The following is a 24,032-nucleotide window of genomic DNA, read 5'->3' on the forward strand; positions in this document are numbered from 1 at the left end:
TACTTTTAGCTAAGCCTCATGGCACATACCTGTAACGTCAGCCATTCAAGAGACTAAGGCAAGGGAACTCCAAGTTTGAGCCCAGCCTGGGCAACTTAATGAGACTTTTCTCCGAAAATAAATGAGCTGGACATAGAGCTCAATGTTTCATCGGCTCAAGCCCCAGTATCACAAACAAACAAACAAACATTTCATGTTTTAAACTATAGATTCCCCCAGGATAGGTCACTGCACTCAAGACACAAATGGAAAGAGCAAAATAACAAATAAAGGAAGTTCATTCTGTAGTTTAGAGATTTTAAAAAAGAAGTAAGGTAAGTTCAGGTTTAAATTTAAATCTTTAAAGATAGCTATATAATTTTACATAGACAAAAAGAACACCTCTCTGGCAGCCCTCTCCTTCTGCTCTCCTCAGTTCTTGCACGTGCGTGTGAGGAAGGCATGCTCCTCTCAACTGTATCTCCAGCCCCACATAGCATTTTTGATGACAAGTTGAGGTTTAAGTGACAGCTCTTCCTTCTTGGATTAAAAATAAAATCACAAACAATAGTACTTGTACAACTAATCTTTACTCAAGTAAAGAATGAAATACTCTGTTGATGCCACAAATGTTCAAGTAGATAAGGGTAAATCACAGAATCTTACTGCAGCCGCGGAGAAGATGAAAACGACAACGGCTTCCACTGCTCAGAACAGAGAAGTGACAGGTGACGTTTTTCAGCCTGTTAATTTACTGCTTAAGTATGCTTATTAGTTTTTGTGAAATAAAGTTAGCTACTGTCAGTCTAACCTTTTAAGTGAGGAAGACAGCTGCCAAAAATTTTTAACGACATTAAACGGTTGTCTCAATTACCTAATTGCATGTTAACGCTCATTGTTTTTTGAATTGCAGACACTTTTCTTCCTTTTCTATTTGGACAACTCAAACGAGCAGCTTGCATCCAGTCCTGCAATCATGACAAATGGAAAAATTTGATCCATCAATTGAGACAGAAATTCAAAATAATTTATAGACTGAAAGACATTTTCAGAAATCCAATTTCTCTGAGGGTTTTATATATATCCAAAAGGTTTTATGAAAAACCCAACAAAAAGATTCACTTTAGAAGAATTTCATAGATACAGTTAGTAATAACTGAGAATGACTGAATTTTAAAAAATGAAACAGTACATTTTCATAGGAACATAAAGCTCAGAATATTGTGACCAAGTGAATAATGGAAGTTCTAAATTTTCTTTTGCAACATAAAAGATATTCCAAACTAAAATGGCAAAAGATTTAAGTAAACTGCATATATAACTGTAGTTTTTATTCTGTAAATAATTTTTGAAATATGACCATATTAATGGACAAATGGGGAAACAATCACTTTTGTCATATTCCAACAATCACTTTTGTCATATTCCAAAATTAAAAGTAGTAAAAAGAAAACTGTAGGAAGTTAAATCATTGAAAAATTAAATCAAAAAAAGGTTTGTATCTTAAATCTTAATGCTGCAGAAAACAATTTCATCTATTTTAATTACGAAGTAGTATCCTAAAGGACAGTCACTCTCTGGGATAAGAATTTTCTTTTCTTTATTCAGAACATTTAGTAAAACAAAAAATGTCAGTAAATGTGATTACTTTTTGTTTTCAGTTCTGCTTGCAAATTTCTTATACATGATTTCAAAGTCATTTAAAATAAGATTATTTCCTTTACTGGATACAAATTAACTGCACAACAAATGTTTCTTGAAGTGAACAGAAACTCTTAAGTGTTATTATATAATCTTTTACTACTCACATAGGAAACACTTTACCAAAATTGTAAAAGACTGTGATCAAATCAAAATTTTGATATTTTATTATCATTACTTCTGTCTGCCCACAAATTCCTCAGGATGCAGCCACTTCCAATTCATATGTTCACTTTATGACTTAACATATAGAGAACAAATAAGATTTATATATTTTTTTAAAAGTAAAGCTGTTTTCTGTGTTACATAGTATAGGATGGACACAGTTCAATGTAACTAAAGGTTATAATATTGAAGAATACAATAGTAGGATTGTAAACCTCATCAGTTATATATGCTTGTCTACCACTGGTTTGCTTCAACTAATTACTGAGCTATATTTGAAGTGCATCTTTAACATGTGTCACAATATGTACAGCAGTTCAACAGTAAGGACACAAGCGGGAATATGTCTGAAGTAGGAAACTTTATAGTTGATGATAAATGCTTCAGCACATCAGGAATATGGCTAATGAAGAGCACAGTACATAAAACTTGAACAAGGAAAGGGAAGGTATGTTTATTAAAAATAAAAACGATACAGTCTTTGATAACAAACAAATTATTTAGACCACAAAGACACCAATATACACAACAATACATACACATTTAAAAAAAATCAAAGACTCATGAAGTCATTTTTTTAGAACTTAAAAAAAATATTTCAGCTTCCCTGCTGGAGATGCACCTACCAAAACACTACACCAGATCAGCATTCCCTTTCAAATGTTCTGTTCAACATGGTGTAGCACAGTGTGTGCAATTATTTTGATGAACATATGGTTTTTGAATAAAATCATTGTTTCTGTATGGGTGATCCAGAATATAAATCAGTGGTTCCATTCCATAAAAAATATTTATAGGCTGGAAGAGCAGTGACGAGGTTTTCCAAAATCTTCAGTTTTAACAAAAGGTACAGAACAGACTAAACTATTCAATCTAGACGGTTTCACATTATTTTACATGAGTATTAAGTACTGTATAAAAATTAATGTAAAATCTTAAGTTAGCCAAAACTAGTGTCTCCAAAGATCAATGTTCTTCACTCTTAGCGTGGTGACAAATCTTTTCTGTCTTGTCACTTAATAATGTTTGTCAAACTAAAGAACTCTGAAAACGAATATACACTGTTGAAGGAGGATAGTATCCAAAGTACCATGCTGAACTCCAGTCTCAGGACACGCACAGTTCCTGCTGCAGACCGGACTGTGGTATTTTATTATCTTCAGTCTTTTCATGTCCTGGGGCATGGCAAGCAGTCTTCCGCTTAAATAACCGAAGACTTAACCGTAGTAACTCATTGTCCACCATCGGAGCATTCGTGTAAGGTTGTTTTAGAGTACCCTATTTTAAGAAAACAAAACAAAACCAATAAAAGATATATATTACTACTAGACAAAAAGGAAGACGGGGAAGTTAAATTTGCTGTGGTGGATTTAAAAGCAAAATCACAAAGTGTTCAGACTCGTTTTTAGTTTTAAAAGAGAAAATTTTAGAGGCTACCTTGACCTCTTGCTTTCTTTTACATTCATCATAAGAAGCTGGTACATGTACATAACACATTTTAATTCTTTTTATATTTCCTTCCCTCCCCACTCCATCTAACTCAAAGCAAGGATTCTCTCAACAGTTCCTGAGATATAATAGGTTTATTTACTTACCGTTTCTAATGACAAAAACCAACATAAAACCTACTTACACATTCCATTGATGAATGACAGTATCTTTTATTCAAGAAACTTAAAACTCTTAGATGGTAAGACATGACTCCCTTTCTCTCATTTTCTTTTGCAAGCCAAACATTATTCATAAAAATTTGGCTCCAGAATAGAATGAATTCTCTGCAAGATAGTTGGTCATGTAATTAATGTACTGGGTAGTACTACCACATACCAAAATGTACACATAACTATTAATGTCATCTAAAGCTACATTAGCATTCTGGAAAGCTATTACATTCCCTAACCACGTGGATAAAGAAATCAAAGTGAGGTTTGAATACTTTCAGGCCTCTGCTAATTCTTTTTTTGAGAGTCTTAAATACAAAAGACTGTGGTTCTTAGCTCACACCTGGACATTTGTTAAAAAGAATTTTATGTCATGAAGTGTAATACAGGAAAATTAGCTTTTTATGCATATGAGGTTTAACCCAAGTAACTTCAATCACAATGAAGATCAACCAGTTTTATTACCTAAAAAATTTCCTTTCTGCCACTTTGTATTCACATCCAAGTTTAACCACTGGCAACCACTGGGATGTCTTCCAGAATGTCACGTAAATACAAAATGTAACTTTTGAGGTCAGTTCCTTTCTTTAGCGTACCTTTGAGACTCATCCATGTTAACAGTACCAATAGTTTGCCTACATTTTATGGACAATTAGTGATTCATTTTATGTATACATCATAGTTCATCTATTATCCAGCTGAAGATCAATGGAGTTGGTTTGTTGGAGTTGAATATGGCTGTTATAAACTTCTGTGCACAAGTTTTTATATGAAAGTAAGTTCTCTTTTTTTATGGTAAATATTGGTCATGGAACTGATGAATCAATCATACAGTGAATGTATATTTACCTTTGTAAGAAATAATCAAACTTTTCCAAAGTGGCTATACCATTCTGTATTCTCGTTAGTAATGCAGCATATAAGAATTCTTATCACTTATGCAACCTCACCAACACTTGCTATTGCTGAGATGTGTTGGCTGACTGGTTGTTTTTATGTGACTGAAAGAGGTAGTTAGCACATTCCCACCAGCTTGACCCACCAGAGGAACAGGCTTGACTGTTCCATCTCCCAGCAGTGAGATGTATGAATTACAGTCCTCGTGAATGGCTTCTGTATAATCTCCTTGCCTATAAAAGTGTTTGTTTAATATTATCACATATAATAAAATCCAGTAAGATACAACATGTTAAGACCTATGGAGACAAAAGAACAAAAGTTTGATGGGGCTTCAAAACAAAATGATGTTAAATCAGCACTAGCTATTATGATGTCTTGCTTTTTCCAAAATAGCTGTTCCTACCATCTAACCTTCTCTGCCTCATTTCTGGTGAGCTCTTTTTCTGTCATTAGTTGTCAGTTTGTCTTCTTCATTTCACTTTCTGCTTCATTCATTGTGGCCTCTCTGCCACTGTTTCTGGAATTTCGGTATTTTTCATTTTTAGAATATCCTGTAGTAATCTCTGTAGAGTTGAATTGGTGGTTGCAAATTCCCCTAGTTCCTCTTTATCCTGGAAGCACCTTGTTTTCCCATCAATTTCTAGGGACAGTTGTGCAGAATATATCAATCTTGGCTGGAGGTTATTATCTTTCAAAGCTTGATTTCTCCCCACACTCTTCGTGATTTGATGGTTTGTGGCGAGAAGTCTGCTGTAATTCTGATGGGTGTTCCCTTGTAAGTGATCTGTTTCTTGTCTCTGACGGCTTTTAATATTCTGTTCTTATATTGGATTTCTGGTATTTTGATTATTATATGCCTGGGTGTAGCTCTGTTTGGGTTGTAGGTGGCTGGGGTCCTGTATGCCTCATATATCTGAGTATCTTTACCTTTTGCTAAATTAGGGAAATTCTCCTGGATTATTTCTGTGAGTAGCTTTTGTAGTTCATTTGTTTGTGTCCCTACCTCTTCTTTTATGTTCTTAATTCTTAAGTTATAGATCTTCTTACCATCTTCTTGCCTTTGTATTATTGCTGTTTGTTTCGTTATTTTTAAGAAGTTTTTCATTTCATGCTCCCATATTACAAATCTGTCCTCCAGTTCAGATAATCTATCCTTTGTTTCTTTCAAGCTGTTATGCCAGCTTTCAATAGAGTTTTTAGTTTCCTGGTAATCTCTTTGAATCTGCTTCACATATTCTATGTTTTCTCTATTTTCTCCATTAAACAATTCTCCCCTTTTTTTCTGTTCTTCCATTCCACCATCTGTTTTTTTTCCTTGGGCAGTGCTTAGCATTTCTTTAACTATTCTACTTATATCTTGCTTTATTTCATTAAATACTTCACCTTTGAAGTCATCTGTGAGCAGGCTCTGGAGATACCGCTTTATGTCTATTGGTGCCATGCCTGATATTGCATGTTTTGTATCCTCATTCTCATTTGTATTTACCTTTCCTGGATTAGTGTTCTAAGGATTGGGGACCAAGGACCCTTTCTTGTTGCTCCCTCTTCCCATATTTTTGTTCCTTCCACAGAAGTGTAAATAGGAGGCCTAGTTTTTTTTTTTTTTTTTTTCCTTTGTCAGTTACAGTTTGTTTGAATCCACCGGCTATGTGTTCCCACCCAACTGCAGTGTACTAGGGAGACACAGACCTGGGCAGCCTCTGCTGGGCCTGCCCTTCCAGGTCAGTCAACCTACCAAAGGCTTTACTGCTAGGATGCACCGCCAGGCACTGGGACCTGGTTTGGGCTAGCCTACTGGGTCTTAGTCCACAGCGTCACCAGGCCCGGCTGTCCCCACCAATCCCGCTTGAGAGGTGAATATGTGATTAAAGTCACTGCAGTGTTCTGTTCTGGCTAGTCTGCCGGTCCCAGAATGTCCCCTGTTGGAGCCTCCTAGTCCATGGAAGAGTCTCTGCTCCCACCACTCACTGCAGGTCGATGCAGGGCCCCCCCGCCAGTCCTGCTCTCAACTCCCTCTGCCGATTCCCACTCTCAGGGCTTTCGCACTTTTCTCTCCCTGCTGTGCGGATTCAGATGCAGCAGAGGCAGCAGGAAATTCAAATCGCGGCTTCCAGAGGCGCACATTCCTGCTTCTGTGCTGAGATTTCATCTGTTCCCATTATAGCACCGGGACTGAATTTCCAGTTGGTTTCTCTCAGCTTAGTTAGTTCTTGGGTAGGCAGGGTATATCTCCCCTTGCTTAGGACTCCCCACTCTGCACCATTCCTGGATTCCAAGCTGGTAATCTCAGAGAGCCTCTGTAGCTGCCGCTATCTGTCCGCCATGTTCTCCGTCACTCCAAAAATAAAGCTTTGTCCCACAAAGCAATTTTTGACTGCTTTCGTTAACAGGTCCTGTATTGTATCACTATGTAGTATTTCTGGAATTTTATTAGGATCCTGAATGTACCTGTGCAAATCAGTGGCAGTAAGACAAAAAAATGCATCTAAGCAGCTCCCAAACACAATAATGACAAATAATTTGATTCTGCAACTTTTAAGGAAAGTTTGTATCTGTAAGTTATATTTTCCACTTCACCAGTAGAGCCACATTTTGGACAACTAGACCTTTTGGAGCCCAAGATTATAGGAGAAAAGCACTTTTGACATGATGGGTATGTAAAACTCAAATTAAGAGCAAGTACTGAGGCAAGAAGAAATTTTCTAGTCATGTGTTTACACTGGGACCTGCCGCAGATGCCCAGTGATCTTCCAAAAAACACTCCAGTAACGCAGGTCAGCTGATCGCAGTGGCTCACCAAACACATAACACAATCGAATCTCAATTTTTTACTACAAATTTAATTTAAAGGAACAACAGACAAAGGATTATTCAGGTTATATATTATTTCTTTAAGTTTTGGTAGTTTGTAGTATTAGAATTCATTCCACTTCTTGTAAACTGTCAAATTTAAGAGCATAAATTTATTCATAGTATTTGATAAGGGTTTGCCAGCTTGGGGCTTAGCTGTCTCTAACATGACATTTGCCTAACTTGGTACAGGGCCCAGAGAACCAACTTCTCTCCAAGCGTACCTTCTATGTTTTCCTTCTAGTTTCAGAAATAAACCTCCTGCTCCCTTCTTGCGTGTGCGCCAAGCCCTCCCCAATCCCCAGACTCCACAACTACCCAAACGTTCCACTTCCAGCCCCATAAATCTTTCGTTTTTTGTCTTGCACACGCAGATGGCTCCTTTGAATCAGTTGTTAATATGTCATTTTACCCACCTCCCAAACTCCTCGCCCAGCCAGACCTGATAATGGAAATGGAAATACTTTCACTTCTTTGTTCTCACCAGAGGGTGTCTGGGTCTCCTCTGCAGCCCTCGGGTGCCCGCAATTAAAGGACTCTTTTCTCCTTTCTTTGTCTATCGTGCCAAAATCTCATCAATACTTCTTTATTATCCTTTTAATATTTGTAAGACATGTAGTGATATCCCTACTTTCATTCCTGATATGGGTCATTTGAGCTTTATTTTTTGGTCAGTTTTCCTAGATTATAAATTTTATTCAGTTCAAAGAATCAGCTTTTGGTTTCATTAATTTATTTTACCTTCAAATTCATTGATTCCTGTTTTTATTATTTTCTTCTATTTAGTGTAGTTTCAGCAAACTTTATTTTTATTATAATATTAAAATATTTAAACCCATTCACAACACCTAAGATTGTTTTTGTAACCTTATTTCTTCAGAAATGCTTTATAATTTATATACTTTAAAACAACCACTCTCTTACATAAAGGATGATGCCAATATACTGTGTCAATAGTATTCTGCTTTTATTTATTAACAGAGCTCACCACATACCCTAACAAATGACCCTATTCTATATATATATATATATATATATATTTTTTTTTTTTTTTTTTAATATTCACAGGTTCTTAGATTTTTCATAAGGCTGTCCAATATCTGAAAAATTTTTCTTTAATTATGTCTTTTCTTCCTATTTGGCTTTTGTGCTAATATTTTTGTTTATTTATTTTTGGTGGTGTTGTTTGAGACAGGTCTTTGTTATACAGTTCAGGCTGACTGAACGTGGTAATTTTCTCTGTCTCAGCCTTACAAATTCTAGGATTATAGGCACATATTACCACCTGGCTTGTGCTGGTATTTTTAACACTGAGTAATCTAAAAACTTGCAGCACTTTCTTTAGGTGGATCATTTAAGACATTTATAATGTGCAATTAAAATTTTCATTATATGTCACATAATTATAATTATTTGCACATAATTATAATTATTTGCACTTATAATGAAGGATGGTAAGTTTCTGATAGTCACAATCTTTGAGAAGCATTATCAACAGAGGAATCAGTAGATATAAATAATATCTCTATTTTTAAAAGGACCCTTAAGAGATTATAAATCATACAATCCTTCTCAACTGAAATTTCTAATCTGAACCAGGCAGAAAATGAAGTGAATCATTATTTTTCAACTTACTACCAAGGATGGTGTTAACTGGTATGTGCTTAATAGATAATGTTTCATTACACACATGCTTAAGAAACGGGAGGTTCTATTTTCTCAGAGAAATGTTCAGTCGAGAAAGACTACAAAGCTGAGATGGGTACCATGGCAAAAGAATAAGACTTAGGTATATACTGAAGTAAGAATGGCAACAAAGAATCACTATGTTAACTCTATCAAAGGTAATTTTTATGGAAGCATTTAAGTAGGGAAGACATGGTAACTATATAGTCCAAAAGTGACTTAAAAATTAAGTCTCTTATTCTTGATATCTGTTTCCACTTTACTCTCTGGAGAGGAGATCATCTTCATTTTTTATGAATTTACTCTCCCACCCCCAATCTTGAGTATCTTTCTTTAAAGAGGTATCCTTTTGTTTAGCAATGTTATATATCCAAACATAATCCTACATATTTTTTTTTACCTGTCACTGTAAGAGGTTAATATATTAATTTTTAAAAACTTTTTAGAATCAACTTTCTTGGTTATACCATCCATGTTCATCATCACTAAAAAATCCAAAATAAAAAGTATGGCTTTCTAACTTTAAAATGACTAAAGATGTTTTCCAGTTCTTATCAGAGCTCTTCCAAATCAAATCTAATTTTTATCTTACTTTTCAACTTTCTCTATCCTTATCAGGAAAATGCTCATACAGTAGATCATCACTTTCATTATATTTTTCTCTCTTCCAACTTGGTACAGTCTCAGAAACACTATCCCTTATAAATACTCTGTCTATGTTTTGCCTGGGACTTTTTGGTCATTGATCTTTGAAAAATATTTCTAACATGTTTATATAAAGAAATTTTTCATAAATGTAAAATGCCACAAAATGAATGCTTTTCTTTGTATGAAGTTTTAAATTACAAACTGTTATTTAGAACAATTTTGTTATTCAGTACAATCACTGATCCATATTACTAAAGTAAAATAAAAAGTATTAGAAATTTTAAGTCTAAGTCCAAGCTCATGAAAAGAAACAAAATGAGATTTCACTTTAAAGCAATCACATAAAAAACATGCTATTCATACTTTGCACTCTGTTTTTTCTCAAGGAAATTACAGTACCTTCTCATTTTTAACAAGCTGCTTTCGGATTGCGGAATCCCGTCTGAAGCATAGTGCTTTACAACATGGTCCAAGATTGCTAAGAAGATTTGCTCTTTCTTCTTTTCGTAGTAATGCAGCCATATTGAGAGCCCCCAATTCATGTTCAAAAAGACTGTCAGTATCTATAATAAAAACAAACATGCATTACATCTTTGTTAAATAGGAAAGTACTACCAATGGCTTAATTAAATGCTCCAGAATTTATCAAAAATTAGCAGAATTGTTGAAAATTATTTCATACAAATGGCAATACTCTCTGTAAATGATCTTCAACATACAGTTATACAGTTATGTTGCTAAACTTAAAAACTGATTACTATGATAAGATTAAGTGAAGAATTACTGAAATCAAATTGAGTATGTTGCTTACTATTAACTACTATTTAAAGTTCTAGATTTCAGGACTTCATTAAAGCAAGATTCAAACGTAATAATCTTTTAAGACTGTGACCTCCAAAAAGAAAAGTTAATCATTCCAAGTTAGAGGCCAGCCTGAGCTACATAGTTGATTCAAGGCCAGTCTGAACTACACAGTGACACCTTGTCTCAAAAAACACAAAGAAAAAAAAAGGGTTAAAAACAGAAAAAAGGGAAATCAAAATAACAGGAGAACCAGCTATTAATTCCAATAAATAACCCTTAAGCATTCTATTATACAGTACTCTATATGTGTATGTATGATGCACATAGTCTTAAGTGCATGACTCTTAAATACTCTTATCACATCAGCACAGGTAAGTTACTATTAGAATTCACAAAGAAAAGCAGTAAATAGTACATGGGTAAAGACAAAAAACAAATTTGACAAGAACAAATGAAGCTACATTACGCAGTTCGTTTGAATTTTTTGAACTGCACAGCATAAGTAATGATTAGATAATTAACAAGGAAATAGTCTTACAAATAGACCCAAGTATATAATGTAAGAAACGTATAAACATAAATGCTAACTCAAAATTAGTTTCTAAATTCTGACATCTTATCAGAATTATCTGAGAAGCTTTTTAAAATACATCCATCTTATAGCACCAGAACCTCCATAATTGGGGCAAAATATCATAAAGAAAAAAAAAGAGCAGTTCCTCAGATGGTTCACTCCTGAACCAATGTCAACAAACATACGAACCATTATTCCCTTGTAGATACAAACTGAAGAAATTTGCATTGAAGCATGCCCTTCCTGTTAGAACAGATTTTTTTTTATTGGTAATCTTTCTGTTTTCACAATAGTACAATAACAACACTTCTACATATGTAAAGGACTACAGGAACTGTAAACTTCTTCAAAGAGTACACATGAATAAATTTCCAGTCTGTTCATGGTTCATGAACTGATCAGTACTATATTTCTCAAAGACGCTAAGCACATACTTACAAGGAAAACAAAGAATGCAAAATAATTAGAAAAGTTACTCAAGAGAACATAACTATACTGCAATTAGTTAACCTATATAAAAGCAATTTCAATTTCAATAAACATGTAGTTTTCTCTGTTAAGCTTAGGTTTATTTCTGGCTTAAAAATAAACATGTAGCATAAACATATAGAGCTCTTTTTAGTGTTGCGCTATCAGAACAGACTAAATATAATGCATGTATCAGTAAACAATTATTTCGCATTTACTGAACATATATATGTTAGTCACTGATATGGGTAATGGCAATAATTAGTAAAAGATATATTATAAAAGATAATTCAACACTGAATATAGTAGGAAATTAAGTTCAATTCCATATGAAATGTATGCTCAAGAGCATTTATCAATTTTTACCTTTTTTGGCAAAAAAAAGTATGGCGGTTAAGTAATAAATCTTTCTTTTATTAACAGTTCACAGTTTTGTGTTTTACTATGTCATAACTAAGGGTCAAATTTTATTTCATAGTTAGTAAAATCAAAGTGAATGTTAACTTGAAATGGCACTGGCAAAACTCACAGAAGTAAACAGTTTTAGAGGTAGATAAGATCGAGGTTTTCACTCTCTCATTTCACAAATGAAATGGAGAGCCTCAGGAGTTACTTGATTAAGATCACAGACCCAGCTAACATAAGGAAAAAGTGGGGCAAGAATCCCAAGTCTTTGCTCATTTTTCAGGTTTATAAATGTTCAAGATTGTAACTTAAGTAGGTTTCACGCACATACACTATTGGATTACAGCAAGATCAAAAATTTTATTGCTTATGCTAAAAGGAGAAAAAGGGCATGGATTCACGAAACTTGTAAAATAATGTTTTCCAATTTTATATCAGTAAGAAACAATTCTTTTAACTAAACAACTTAATTCTCAGGGACATAATTATCGTTTGTACCTTTACCTCCTTTTCCTTCCTTTCGTTATCTATTTCACCTCTCCTAACTAACAGAATTATTAATAAGCCACTACACAAATTACGGTAGGCACCAGAACAAAAAACCTCAGAACAGATAAATGAATGGATTATGGAATAATTAAAGCTGTTAAAATATGGTGAGAACTCAACATGATACAGTATTTTCAGACAAAGTAGCAGTTCATAGCGTCCTACATGCCAGCATGGTAGGGCACATCTGCCCTTGCAGCACATAGCTGGGGTACAATCATCTCCAACTGCTGGTGATAATACTGACACAGACAGAGTAAACAATAACCAGTGCGGGGTAGGTTTACGGAACCCAGCACATCTGTCCCTACTGACTAAGCTCTTGGTCATACTTTTTTTCTTGGCAGCACAGGGACTGGAACCCAAGTCCTTTACATTGAGTTATGTCCCCAGCCCTTTAAGTTTTATTTTGAGGCCAGATCTTATTAAGTCCCTAAATTACCCAGCCTGAGCTCAAACCTGCAATCTGCTGCCTTAATGCCCTAAAATGCCCAAATAATAGGCATGTACCATCATGCTTGGTTACAATTTTATTAAAGGTTCAACCTAGATAATCAGCATTTAGATAGAAATACTTAGTTCCGAAGGGAAAGAGTTGGTAAGACACAATATTTGCTTAGACATGCAAAATATGTCTTTTTCTAGGTTGTGCATTATTGAGTTTAGGGTAAACCACTGAATACTCTGACACATGAACTCATGTGTTAAGAAACATCAAACTTTTCTCTTTGGTGCTGGTTCAAGCCCAAAGTCTTGCTTATGCTATATAAACACATGTTATAATCCTCAATCCTCCAAAGTACTTTGATACTGAAAGTTCAATTTATTATTTATGCAGCTTTTCTGTGGTATTAAATTTTCCTCAAAATAAATTTAAGGAGAATTTTGAGCATGAAGATTAAATGACAAATATAAGTGATTCTTCCAAAAACCAGTTATTATAGGGTAAGTGCTATATTACGACCAAACAGAATCATTTTCAAAACCATCTTAACAGTTCTAACAAGCATTCTGAAATAAAGTGGAGTTACCTTTAGGTTTTTCTAACAGTCTCTGACATGTTTCTTTTACTTTGGTAAAGAGCTCAGTGCCAGCCAACTTTCTAGAAATTCCAACCCTAAGCATAACAGCTCCAGGTGTGAATTTGAGGAGTGCAGCCCCAGGCTCCCGTGGTTCTTTTGGATGCTTTGGCATAAGACCAGACCAATCCACATCTATCACATCTAATGGGTCTGTAAAAAGTTAAGAAATAGGATTTTGTTTTTACAACAAGAAATAGAAGTCTTAATCTACAGAGAAAATACATTCGGTTCTCCACATCCATGGGTTCTGTATCTGTGAATTCAACCACAGATCAAAAATACACAAAGAAGTTGTACTGAGCATGTGTTGCCCTTTTCTTGTCATTATCCACTTGCCTACATTATATGAGGAATTCTAAATTAATCTAGGGATGACTAAAAGTATGAGGTATGTTTTACCTGAGCATCCACAGGTCTAGGCCCCTGCAAGGGTCCCGGAACCAACTCTCCATGGACACCAGGGGATGAGTTTCTACCAAGTAAACATGCACTGACTAGTAAGTATTTTAAACCAAAATTTCATTTTCTTAAAATGAAAGCTTCCTATTAAAAACTAATGTTTAAAATCTAAGAACTCTTACAATAACACACTTTCCCCCCAAAGGAAATACGTAAATTACTCCATACCTATAAAAACAAAAACGAAACAAAAAAAACTCATCTAAACAACATGAGAGATTCCCAATGAAAGAGCTCACTGTTTCACATTTTGAAACATAGTACCAGAATCCTATCCAGGGTTAACTCTAGCATATTTAGTCTGTGTTTAGTCTGTGCACAAACATATAACTTAGTTTTAAAAAAATAATTCATTATGAAATTTTTATAGTTAGTATTAACATTGGAACAAATATTCCATCAACAAGGAACAAATGAAAAATAAAATCTTTTGCTCAAAAATATCTAATACCAGAAAAAGACAAGCAACAATCATATATACCTTCTACAATAGTAGAAAGAATTGTGAAGTATAAGAGCAAGTAAATAAAAACAAATATTTCATATTTTATATATCTAGATCAAGCAGGATCCTCACCATAAAAAACCTGTGAGTTTAAGGTTCATATTACATAAACCCAGAATCTTACCAAATACTGATTGTCTGCCAGTCTAATACATGATAGGTAGTGAGTTCAAGGCAAGCCTGAACTACACAGTGAGACTGTCTCAAAAAACAAAACAAAACAGAACAAAACACCTCAAAACAAAGACACATACAAAAAAATCCTGAAAGGAAAGTTTTGCTTTTTTAAATTAGGCTTTTCCATAAACAATATCTACTTAAAAGTGAATAGATGAGCAGGCATACAGAGTATCACTTTCTTTTTATTGGTCTTTCAACCTTAATTAAAATACGAAACAAAAAACTCCAATGAAAGGGGACAGAGAAAACACAAATCGGGTAATTTTTATGCTTAATCACCAGTGCAGTGATTACCTGGCATCTTTTCCTCATCCTGCTGGTCCTCTCTCTTTTCCACATCTCCTGCCAGAATTTCATCTAGTTCATCATCACTGATTGGTTCATATCCTTCTCCAGCACCAGAGCCTAGTGAATGTACATCATCTAACTTGGATTCGTCATCTCCTGCCAAGCAGACAAATTATGTCAAAAAACCAAACCAAGCCAAACCACACCAAACATTAAAGGGAGGGGATGTCTAAGTCAAACCAAAAGGTTAACATTACAGCACTGTGAAAAATCCTTTTGAATCAGAAAACTACATTTCTTAATTAGTGAATACTTTTATCTCAAAAGAAGATGGAGAAGTTTTAATTAAATTTATTTTTAGCAGTAAGAATATAATATAGGCAGCAATGTTCTAATCTTATATCAGAACTAAAAGCTACTATTAATATATTAACATTGAATGCTATATAGTGTTAATTTTCAATAATTTTAACATTCTGAAAATTCTAACTTCAGAAGTCTATAATTTTTTACCTGAATAAATTTTAATTAAAATTTGCAAACATTATTTTTTAACACGTATTGTAAATGTAAATCTTATAATATTTAATTCATCATATGAAGGACTTTCTATAAGCAAGGTAAAATGTAAAAAGTGCCATTAATTCTTCTCCTACCTCTCAATTCACCTTCTCTATCCCAATTTTTTTTTAATTAACGAATGTAGCTTCTAGGAGAATGTTATAATACAATTTCAAAATATCTTTGCTTCCACTTCTTTTATGTTATCGACTTTTCCTGAGAGATGCCAAGGTAAGTCCTAACTATAATCCAAAGACTGGCAAACATTTAGTATTTCTAATCAATCATTAGCTATCCATACACATTAGGAAATCTACACCCTCTATACTTTCATACTGCAACTGTATACTCTATGGATATGAATCTGAAGGAAATAAAATAAGACTATGAAATGTTTCTAATCATTGTAAGAACTTTCTGTTGTATTAAATTCTACAAGGTCCCATATCCTCACCACTTTATCTCTGTGGTAAACAATTTTAATAGTTTTGTTATACAATTATACATCTAAACATACATGCACAAAATGGGATTTTTATGTTTTTAAGTTCACCCAACTCGTATTCCTGTTATAAATGAATAAAATATAGATAATATAAATAAAATATATAAAATAAAATATTCTGTACAGCAAGTGATTCACTTCTAAATTTCTATCCTGTATTATCTGTAGCCACAACTGGCAAACCATGTATCCTAGGAATGAGGAAGAATGACAGAAATTACAAGAGAGCTTTCATAGTGATTAGTTTAATTATATTCAATTATTCCCCAAGGTTACACTTCCATTAGAAACATGGCTTATGATTTGATGCTATTCATACTTAAATTTGAAATGAGAGTAATATGAAGAAGGCTGAGGTAAAAATGTTGTCAAGTCGAGAGAAAATACATGTAATGAATGACATATTGGAACATCTAATTAGCTAATCAAGAGATACACAGATCCACTTTTAAAAATAGTGAATTTTACTGTAGGCCATATGTGATTGATCATGTGGCAATAAAAAAATTATAACAGATGATACAAGCACTGATACCAGAGCTGGACAGTCCCAGGCAGACAGAATTTCAAGGACAATTTTGAGAGAAAGGATTAGTCCTATCATCTGAGCTGTAATTCATGAAGAAGTAAAATGTGGGGATTTGAACGTTCAGGTAGAACACATCTTCATTCATTTCCCTTTTATTGTGCCTTCACTACAGTCTTGATGACAAAGAATGAAAAGCTATGGTCCATTAAAAAATAAAAAGAGTACAGCACACTGGGATAAAACCCTGGAAAAATAACTAAAATACAAAGTTATAAAAAATGTAGAGTGCTGCAGAAATTTGAAAATAAAGTGCCAATAGCACTAGAAGGTTTCATAGAAGAAGTAACACACACACATCAAGACTTGATGTTTTCAGTATGAGAAGATGAAAGGGAAAAAAATGCCTACCAGAAAATGGGAAGAGTGAGTACAAAGACAGGCAGAAAATGGGAGGACAAAGGATGGTTTCTCTAGATTTGAGGACAATCGTCTAGGACAGTGAGGGTGAACTAACCGAGTACCCCAACTGCAACCTCAAATCCACTTTTTATCACAGTGTCCACAACTAAACCTGAATACTGAGATTTTAGTTTAGAAAAAAACCAACTGTTACCTGATGTTTGGCTGCTAGGGTGACTGGGCCTGGAGGCCCACAGAGAAGGATCTGCATGCCTGGGGTGGTGTGCGTAATCACAGGTTTGCCACCACTGTTCTAAGGTAAGCATGACGAGTACATAAGCAATGATCTGCTGTTTACTTCCTTCAATTTGCCACATATATAGCATGTAGCCTATAGTACAACACACTGTTTTAAAAAGTGAATCCTAAGTAGGAGTGCTGGCGCTCGCCTGTTGTCCCCGCACTTGGGAGGCTGAAGTTGCAGGACTGCTCCAAGTTTGACGCAGCCTGTACATAGTAAGCTCCAGGCCATCCTGAACTATATAGCAAGACACTATCTCAAAAAGAAAAAACAAAAAACAGTATAAGTGGATCCTCATATTTCTTGGTTATTTAATTAGCTATCCCAACCTGCCACCCATTATACATATTTTTCTATTGAACTCAACAAAATCATGTCTAGCTCTTCACATTACATGTTCACCTCAATTTGGTGTACAAAAGCATGAAATCACATGCCATGTTTCTAACAGAGGTACAGCATTAGGGAATAATTAAACTAGTCAATGAAATACTTCTTGTGTGATTGGAGTCAGTGTCCCTCAGCCTTAATTAAAATAGTTTTATCTAGCAGAGTGGGAGTAAGAGCAGTGAACAGAGCCAGGGTGGTCAGTGACGCTCCACAGAGATGCACCAGTTCTGACGTGTCAACTTGTCTCTACTCATGGTCTACTAGTGGAAAACAACGGCAGTGTTACATAGTCAATCTGTCATTAATTCAGTTTTGAGAGTCTTATTATTTCATGTATTTGATCTCATTCACAATTGACCTAGAGAACAAGAAGCACTAATAGGTTTTTGAATCCCTCTGAATTAAGAAAGTACCTGAATTTTTGTGACTTTTTTTTTGACACCTAAGTAAAGGATGTCACTGTTATTCTTTAACATCTATAGAGACTGCATCTAAGCAATCTTTTATTTCAATGGTTAGGCACTAACGGAACTGATTACTTAACTCTGATAGCTCTCCATTCTCTTATTTCAATCATGTTTTGTTAGCTCATTAGGCTTGCTGGAACCAAATGTGCACTGAAAGTAGTACTGAGTAGAACACTTTTTTAAAATCAGAAGGGCTTTCTTTATAAACTTATTTCCGCTGCAAAAGAATGAGTCAATCTGCCTATTTGTAGATGGCCTTTCAAAAGAAAATACTTGTTTAATTCCCACAAAATCAGAAAAGCAAAGGAACCAAGAAACACTCACCTTCCACACTCTCAGTTCTCTCTGCTTTACTCAGATCTTCAAATCCCTGTGCAGACCCCAGATCTTTATCCATTCTTTCTTTATCCAAAGCTACAGAGTCTCGAGAAGAGCCTTCTAGGTCTCTTTCATGTTCATTCTCCAGTTTTAATTCACTGCGTTTCATAGACTCTATTTGAGAAGAACTCTCGAAAGTTCTCTCTCTTTCTCTGTCTCTATCAAGAGAATCAGGAATTAGTCTCTCTCTGTCTCTGTCCAAGTCTCTCCTTTTGTCTCGGTCTCTCTCTCGTTCCCGCAATCTATCACGATCTCTGTTTCTTGCCCAATCTTTATCAGCTTCTCGGTCCCACTCTCTCGGCCTTGTGTCTCTCCGCTCTCTCTCTCGTTCTCTATCGTGCTCATATCGATCTCGTTCTTGAAGTCTATCTCTGCTGTCAAATGACCCAGATCTTGAATGGACCTGCCGATCTGACTCAGGAGAACTTCTTCTTGAACTATGGCTTCGTGAATCCTGGCGATCTAAAACACAAATACCATTTTATATACATCTAAACAAATTTATATCTTTTTCTTTTGCTTTCCTTCTTTTCTCTTTCCCCATCCCAGTTATTTTTCCCCTTTGAGTATTTTCTTATCCTTTCACAATATCTATTATAGATTTTAGATCTTATTCTTTCAATTTCTTACACTAAGGAGACAATATGGTATTTATACATGTGAATCTGATTTATTTCACTTATGAGTATGGTCTCAAGTCTCATCCATTTACCTATAAAAACCTTGTTTATAGCTTAGTACTCAACTGTATAAAAATACTGTCTCTTTTTTATCTATTCCCCAGTTGATGAGCATTTGCATTGTTTCCAAGATTTAGTTATTATAAACTGTGCTGCTATAAACATGGGCACAAATATATAACTGTGCTATGAGGTTTTTAATTCTTCTGGGAAAATGTCCAGAAGTGGGACAGCTGGGTCAAATGGGACTTCTAATCCTAGCTTTTGAAGAACCTCCACACTGATTTCCACAGTGTTTGTACCAGCTTACACTCCCACCAACAGTGGAGAAGAGTTCCTTTTCCCCCACAGCCCCTCTAGCACTTGTTATTGGTTGATTTCTTGATCTTGGCCATTCTTTCTGGAATGAGATGGAATCTCAGTGTTGTTTTAATTTGCATTTCTGTAATGACCAGAACAGTTAATTCTTATACAATTAGATCAATTTTGCATGTCCATATTTGTTAATCTAAGCAATTCTTTTGAATATAATATGTAATATTACAACTATTGTTAAATTCCTATCATCTTGTTTTGAAAGCCTATATTATTGAGTTTTTGTTCTTGAAGTTGTTGTTTTTATGTCACTTTTTTGTTTTTTCTCTTTAAGAAATTAAAAAAAAAATTAAAAATGCCATACATAAAAAGTTAACATATAATAAAATAAAAACAAAATACTTTAAGGCTTTTGAAAATTTATAATTTATCTTCTATATCCTACATATTTTTCAGTATTTAATATTCTCATTATATACTATTACATTTATATAAAGTCTACTATTATGCATTTCTCTCTCTCTCCAAACAACTCATTTTAAGGGGAAATTTCTTTCTTGCTTAAAGCTAAAGTATAGAAACAAAATTTTCTATAACTGGACATGGTGGTGTACATTATAATCTTAGCTCTCTGGAGGCCCAGGCAGGAGACTGAAAGTTTGAGGCTAGCCTGTATAATAGCAATCTAAACAAACCTGTCTCAAAAAATAAAAAGGGCTGGAGATGTAGCTTAGTGTAAAAGCCTTGGGTTCAATTTCAAGTGGTGCATGGGTCTTTCATGACTATTTCTAATGCAGATACAAGATATCTTGAAAGAAATGTCAATTAATCGGTTAGGAACTAAGAAAACTGATTACTGGGCTGGGGATTTAGCTCAGCAGCATAAGCACCTGTGTGGCAAATGTGAAGTTGTAAGTTCAATCCTCGGTACCAAAAAAAAAAACAAACAAACAAACAAAAAAAAACAACCCAAAAAAACCCTGATTACTTCATTCTTTGACCTCTCCTTACTACCATCTTGTTTTCTCTGGTTAAAAACCAGTACAGAATATAGGAAGGATAGCAAAAAGGTTGGTACTGTAGGTTTTACAACAGGACTTAAAAACCTAAGACTTTAGCTCAAGATGTGTCACTAAAATCATATTAAACTAGTAACACTGTTATAATATTGGTGTTAAAGTGATAACAGGTGAGATTTTAATAGGTAGCATGGTTCTTTTTTAAGTTCCATAAAATTTAAGGCAGTACAAAGTAACCAATTTAGCACTATTTTAGAATCATAATTTGTATAAAATATACTAACGTAAGAAACACTGATTAGATCATAATTCAACTTTATTACCTGAAGAAGTACTTCGGTTGGGCTCTCCACGCTTTAACTGATCAATCCTAGATTTTCGCTCTCCTGTGATTTCCAGGCTTTTTGTTTTTTCTCTGTCTCTTGAGCCACTATGCAACACTCTTTTTCGACTACCTTGGTCATCCCCACTCCGATGGGCAGAATCATTGGACGGGGAGCGCAAGCGACCAGAGGTTTGACTCCGATTGCTCCGATTGCTCCCGAGGCTGCTGCTCCTCTTCTGATCCAGTGGCTTGCGATGTGGTGCATCCTCTATAGTCATGTGAGGTGCCTCTACTTTTTCCACCCGTGTTCTGTGGCATTTTCTATGTGAGTCTTCACTGGCAAAAGGGGCATTGCTGTTGTTCATGGAGGTGCCAGAGGTGCCACAGGAGGTGGCAGCTGTAATGGAGGCAGAGGTGAGGGCAGTAGCACTACCAATCATAGGAGGCGGAGGAGGGAGAAGAGAAGACAGAGGAGAAGGGGTACTACCAGGAGTAGTAGCAGTGGCAGAACGCTCTAGTTCTGTCATCTCTGTCCGGTCAGGCACATCCTCGTCAGACCAGTCGCTAAAGGCTGTGTCTTCTTTCTTCTGAGGATCCTCTGGTGTGCCATCCTTACCACTGGAAATTTCAACCAGTTCCTCTTTGGTTATCATAGGGGGAGTCCGTGGGCCCCTTTTCTTCTTACTTTGCTGGACTGCTTCTTCATCAGAAATATCAGAGTCACCTTTTGATCTTTTATGTTTTTTTTCAATACTTTTCTTCTTCAGTCCTTTTTTTGGTGAAAAGACTTGACTATCTTCACATATTGTCTCAATATTACCTCTCTCTATCCCAATATCGTCCTCTTTCTTTTTCTTGATAGGTTTCTTCTGAAGTTTTGCTTTTTTCTTATTTTCATCGTGAGCGCGATCAGATATATCACGATCTTCACACTGGTGGTGGCCCACAATGTCTTGTACACGTGCTCTTGAGCTTTCTAGGAGTTCTGCCTGTTCTCTCTGTTTATCTACAGAAGAAATTTTCTCTCTGAGTTCTTGTTCCTCATAGCGTCTTGAACTCTCTTTTCTTTCCAGTTTACGGTCTTCCTCTTTCCATCTTCCTTGCCTGTCTTCTGTGAGGTGTGATGGGCTCAGAGAACGAGATTCTTGAGGTCGGACAACCTGGCTCAAGAGCCTGTGTTTTTCATCTATATAAAAAGAAAATTAATCAGATTTTCCTCATGTTAATAGCACAGTACATTACATTTAAAGAATAGGAAGATAATCTCTCCTTTATCATTTAAAAACATTTTAAATGGCAATAATTTCAGTAAGATAAAAAATTTGGCTTTAACTACAAATAGAAAAAGAGCTACTGCTATGACTGTTTCTAACATACTTAGTCATAAAAGATCGTATTTAGAAGTATTAGAGGTATGAAGAAATCTTCTTAAAAATCTTAATTTATCAGTTCCAATTTGTTCAAAAAAATGGCCTTAGAGTTACAAGTGTTACAAGTGTACATGAATACTGAGACACAGAAACAGACTGTGCTTACTTTTATCATCGCCACTGTTGTAGGTGTCACTGTCAGGAGAATGTTCGCGCCGGCGCTTAGGTGACTGCCGAGGGCTGGGACTCCCTTCATTTCTGTAGCGCTTCCTAAATTGGACAAGCAAATGTAACTTATAAAATTCCAGAAATTGGAAATAATTACTATGTTTTTTATCAGCTTTTTTTTTCTTACTATAACCAGAACTTACAGTTGTAGCAAAGAAACACTGTTGCTGTATCCTACAAATGGTATTCAGTATTTTAATAAAAATTCCTTACATTGTTTGCTAATATTTTATAATTGTGAAGCTGAAATACAAAGCAACATTTCTTTCATTATACACGTATACTCACTACAGTGAAAACTGCCAGATTTAAATACGGCAAGGTATTTAAAACAGACAAATCAATTAATTAATGTACCCTTCAATATAAACAGTCATCAATTTACAAGTCTGTTAAATAAAAATGTATTAAGCAGGGAAGATGGATGAGAAAACCTAGTATTATCTTTGGAGTAAACATGCTGTGAGTTCAGCTTGTGATCACATTGCTCATTAGACAACGTTAAGCAAGTTCCTTGAACCTTAGCTTTTTCATCTGAAATTAGTGGGTGGGTATAAGAGTCCATCTCACAAAACTGTAGTGCGGAATAAATTAGTCATATTATAAAACCAGTGAGAGGCATATTAAAAAAAAATCAATTCTTTTCCTCTTCTTAGAACAAGACACTTGTTTGGTGACAAACTAATAAAACCATTCATTCATTCATTCATTCATTCAATTTTTCCTTAGTTGATCTTTAAATTAGTAATGATTTATGTATCTTGGGTACTTGAATTACATCAGAGTTTTCTTATATATTCATTAAACTTTGACAACTTATTTTGTTTTTTTACTAATGTTGTTTCTAAATATTACACTCAAAAGTTTAAACACATGCTGCACACATATCTCCCAGACAGCTCCTTCCTTTATATAGATGAGTGATCATATGGAGGTAGTAGCCCCAAGTGCAGTGTGACAACTCACAGGTTCCAATTTATTGCAATTCTTTATCTAAAGCTTTTCCCTCTCACAGGTGGCCTATTTCCTCATTTCTAAAACATGAGTTCATTTAGTGATTTGCTATAATGATGAGATGTGGTGAAAGTTATGCTATATGACTCTAGGCCTTGAAACTTCTGGTTTTGCCCTTCTGGTATGCTCTATTACTATATGCAAAAGCAGACTTATCACTACTAAACGTTTGTTTATTTTTTAAAATAATGCAGGAAACGTCATAAGGAAAGCTCTGCTTCTGTCCTGTGCTGTTTGTTCATAACCACGATTTACAGTGGCAATGATGAAAAACTGGTTTAGTCACTCACTGGGTATTTCTCAACAAGAGTCTGAACACAGAGAACAACACTAGGTTGACAGGCATAATTGTGTGGCCATCTGAGCCATGATATAGAGAAAATATTTGTGAAACTGTAACTAACATAGAGGAAAACAGCAGAGAGATACTATTTCCAATGCTTTGAGGGTATGGACATAGCCATACCCTAAAATTGGAAAAAGCAAAACTAACTCTCAATTTCCTAGATAACTAAGGAAGTAAGTTCTAGAGGAGGAAGGGAGAAGAAGAGGGAAGGGAGGAGGAGAAAAAGAAGGGGAGAGAGCGATCAGATATACTACATAAGATGTCAAGATCGTATTTTTTTTTTTTTTTTGACCCCAGTAGC

The 24,032-nt window shown here is 35.0% G+C and overlaps 1 protein-coding gene across 3 annotated transcripts in view; it reads right to left on the bottom strand.

Moving 5' to 3' along the window:
• Nucleotides 1-550: 550 nt before the first annotated feature.
• Nucleotides 551-24,032, bottom strand: part of Zc3h13 (zinc finger CCCH-type containing 13) — a 76,962-nt gene continuing 53,480 nt past the window's right edge. For all 3 annotated transcript variants that reach the window (XM_063232761.1, XM_003477477.5, XM_063232762.1), the window contains 7 exons: nt 22,310-22,413; nt 20,772-21,959; nt 18,381-18,896; nt 14,911-15,060; nt 13,422-13,622; nt 9,990-10,153; nt 551-3,123 (listed from right to left, as the gene is read on the bottom strand). In XM_063232761.1, coding sequence (XP_063088831.1) covers nt 2,953-3,123; nt 9,990-10,153; nt 13,422-13,622; nt 14,911-15,060; nt 18,381-18,896; nt 20,772-21,959; nt 22,310-22,413 — 2,494 coding nt within the window. In that variant the 3' untranslated portion in view covers nt 551-2,952. The remainder of the gene's footprint in view (nt 3,124-9,989; nt 10,154-13,421; nt 13,623-14,910; nt 15,061-18,380; nt 18,897-20,771; nt 21,960-22,309; nt 22,414-24,032) is intronic.

This window comes from Cavia porcellus, unplaced genomic scaffold, assembly GCF_034190915.1.
Source record: "Cavia porcellus strain 051 isolate PalLab524CR breed Dunkin Hartley unplaced genomic scaffold, mCavPor4.1 scaffold_21, whole genome shotgun sequence".
NCBI lineage: Eukaryota > Metazoa > Chordata > Mammalia > Rodentia > Caviidae > Cavia > Cavia porcellus.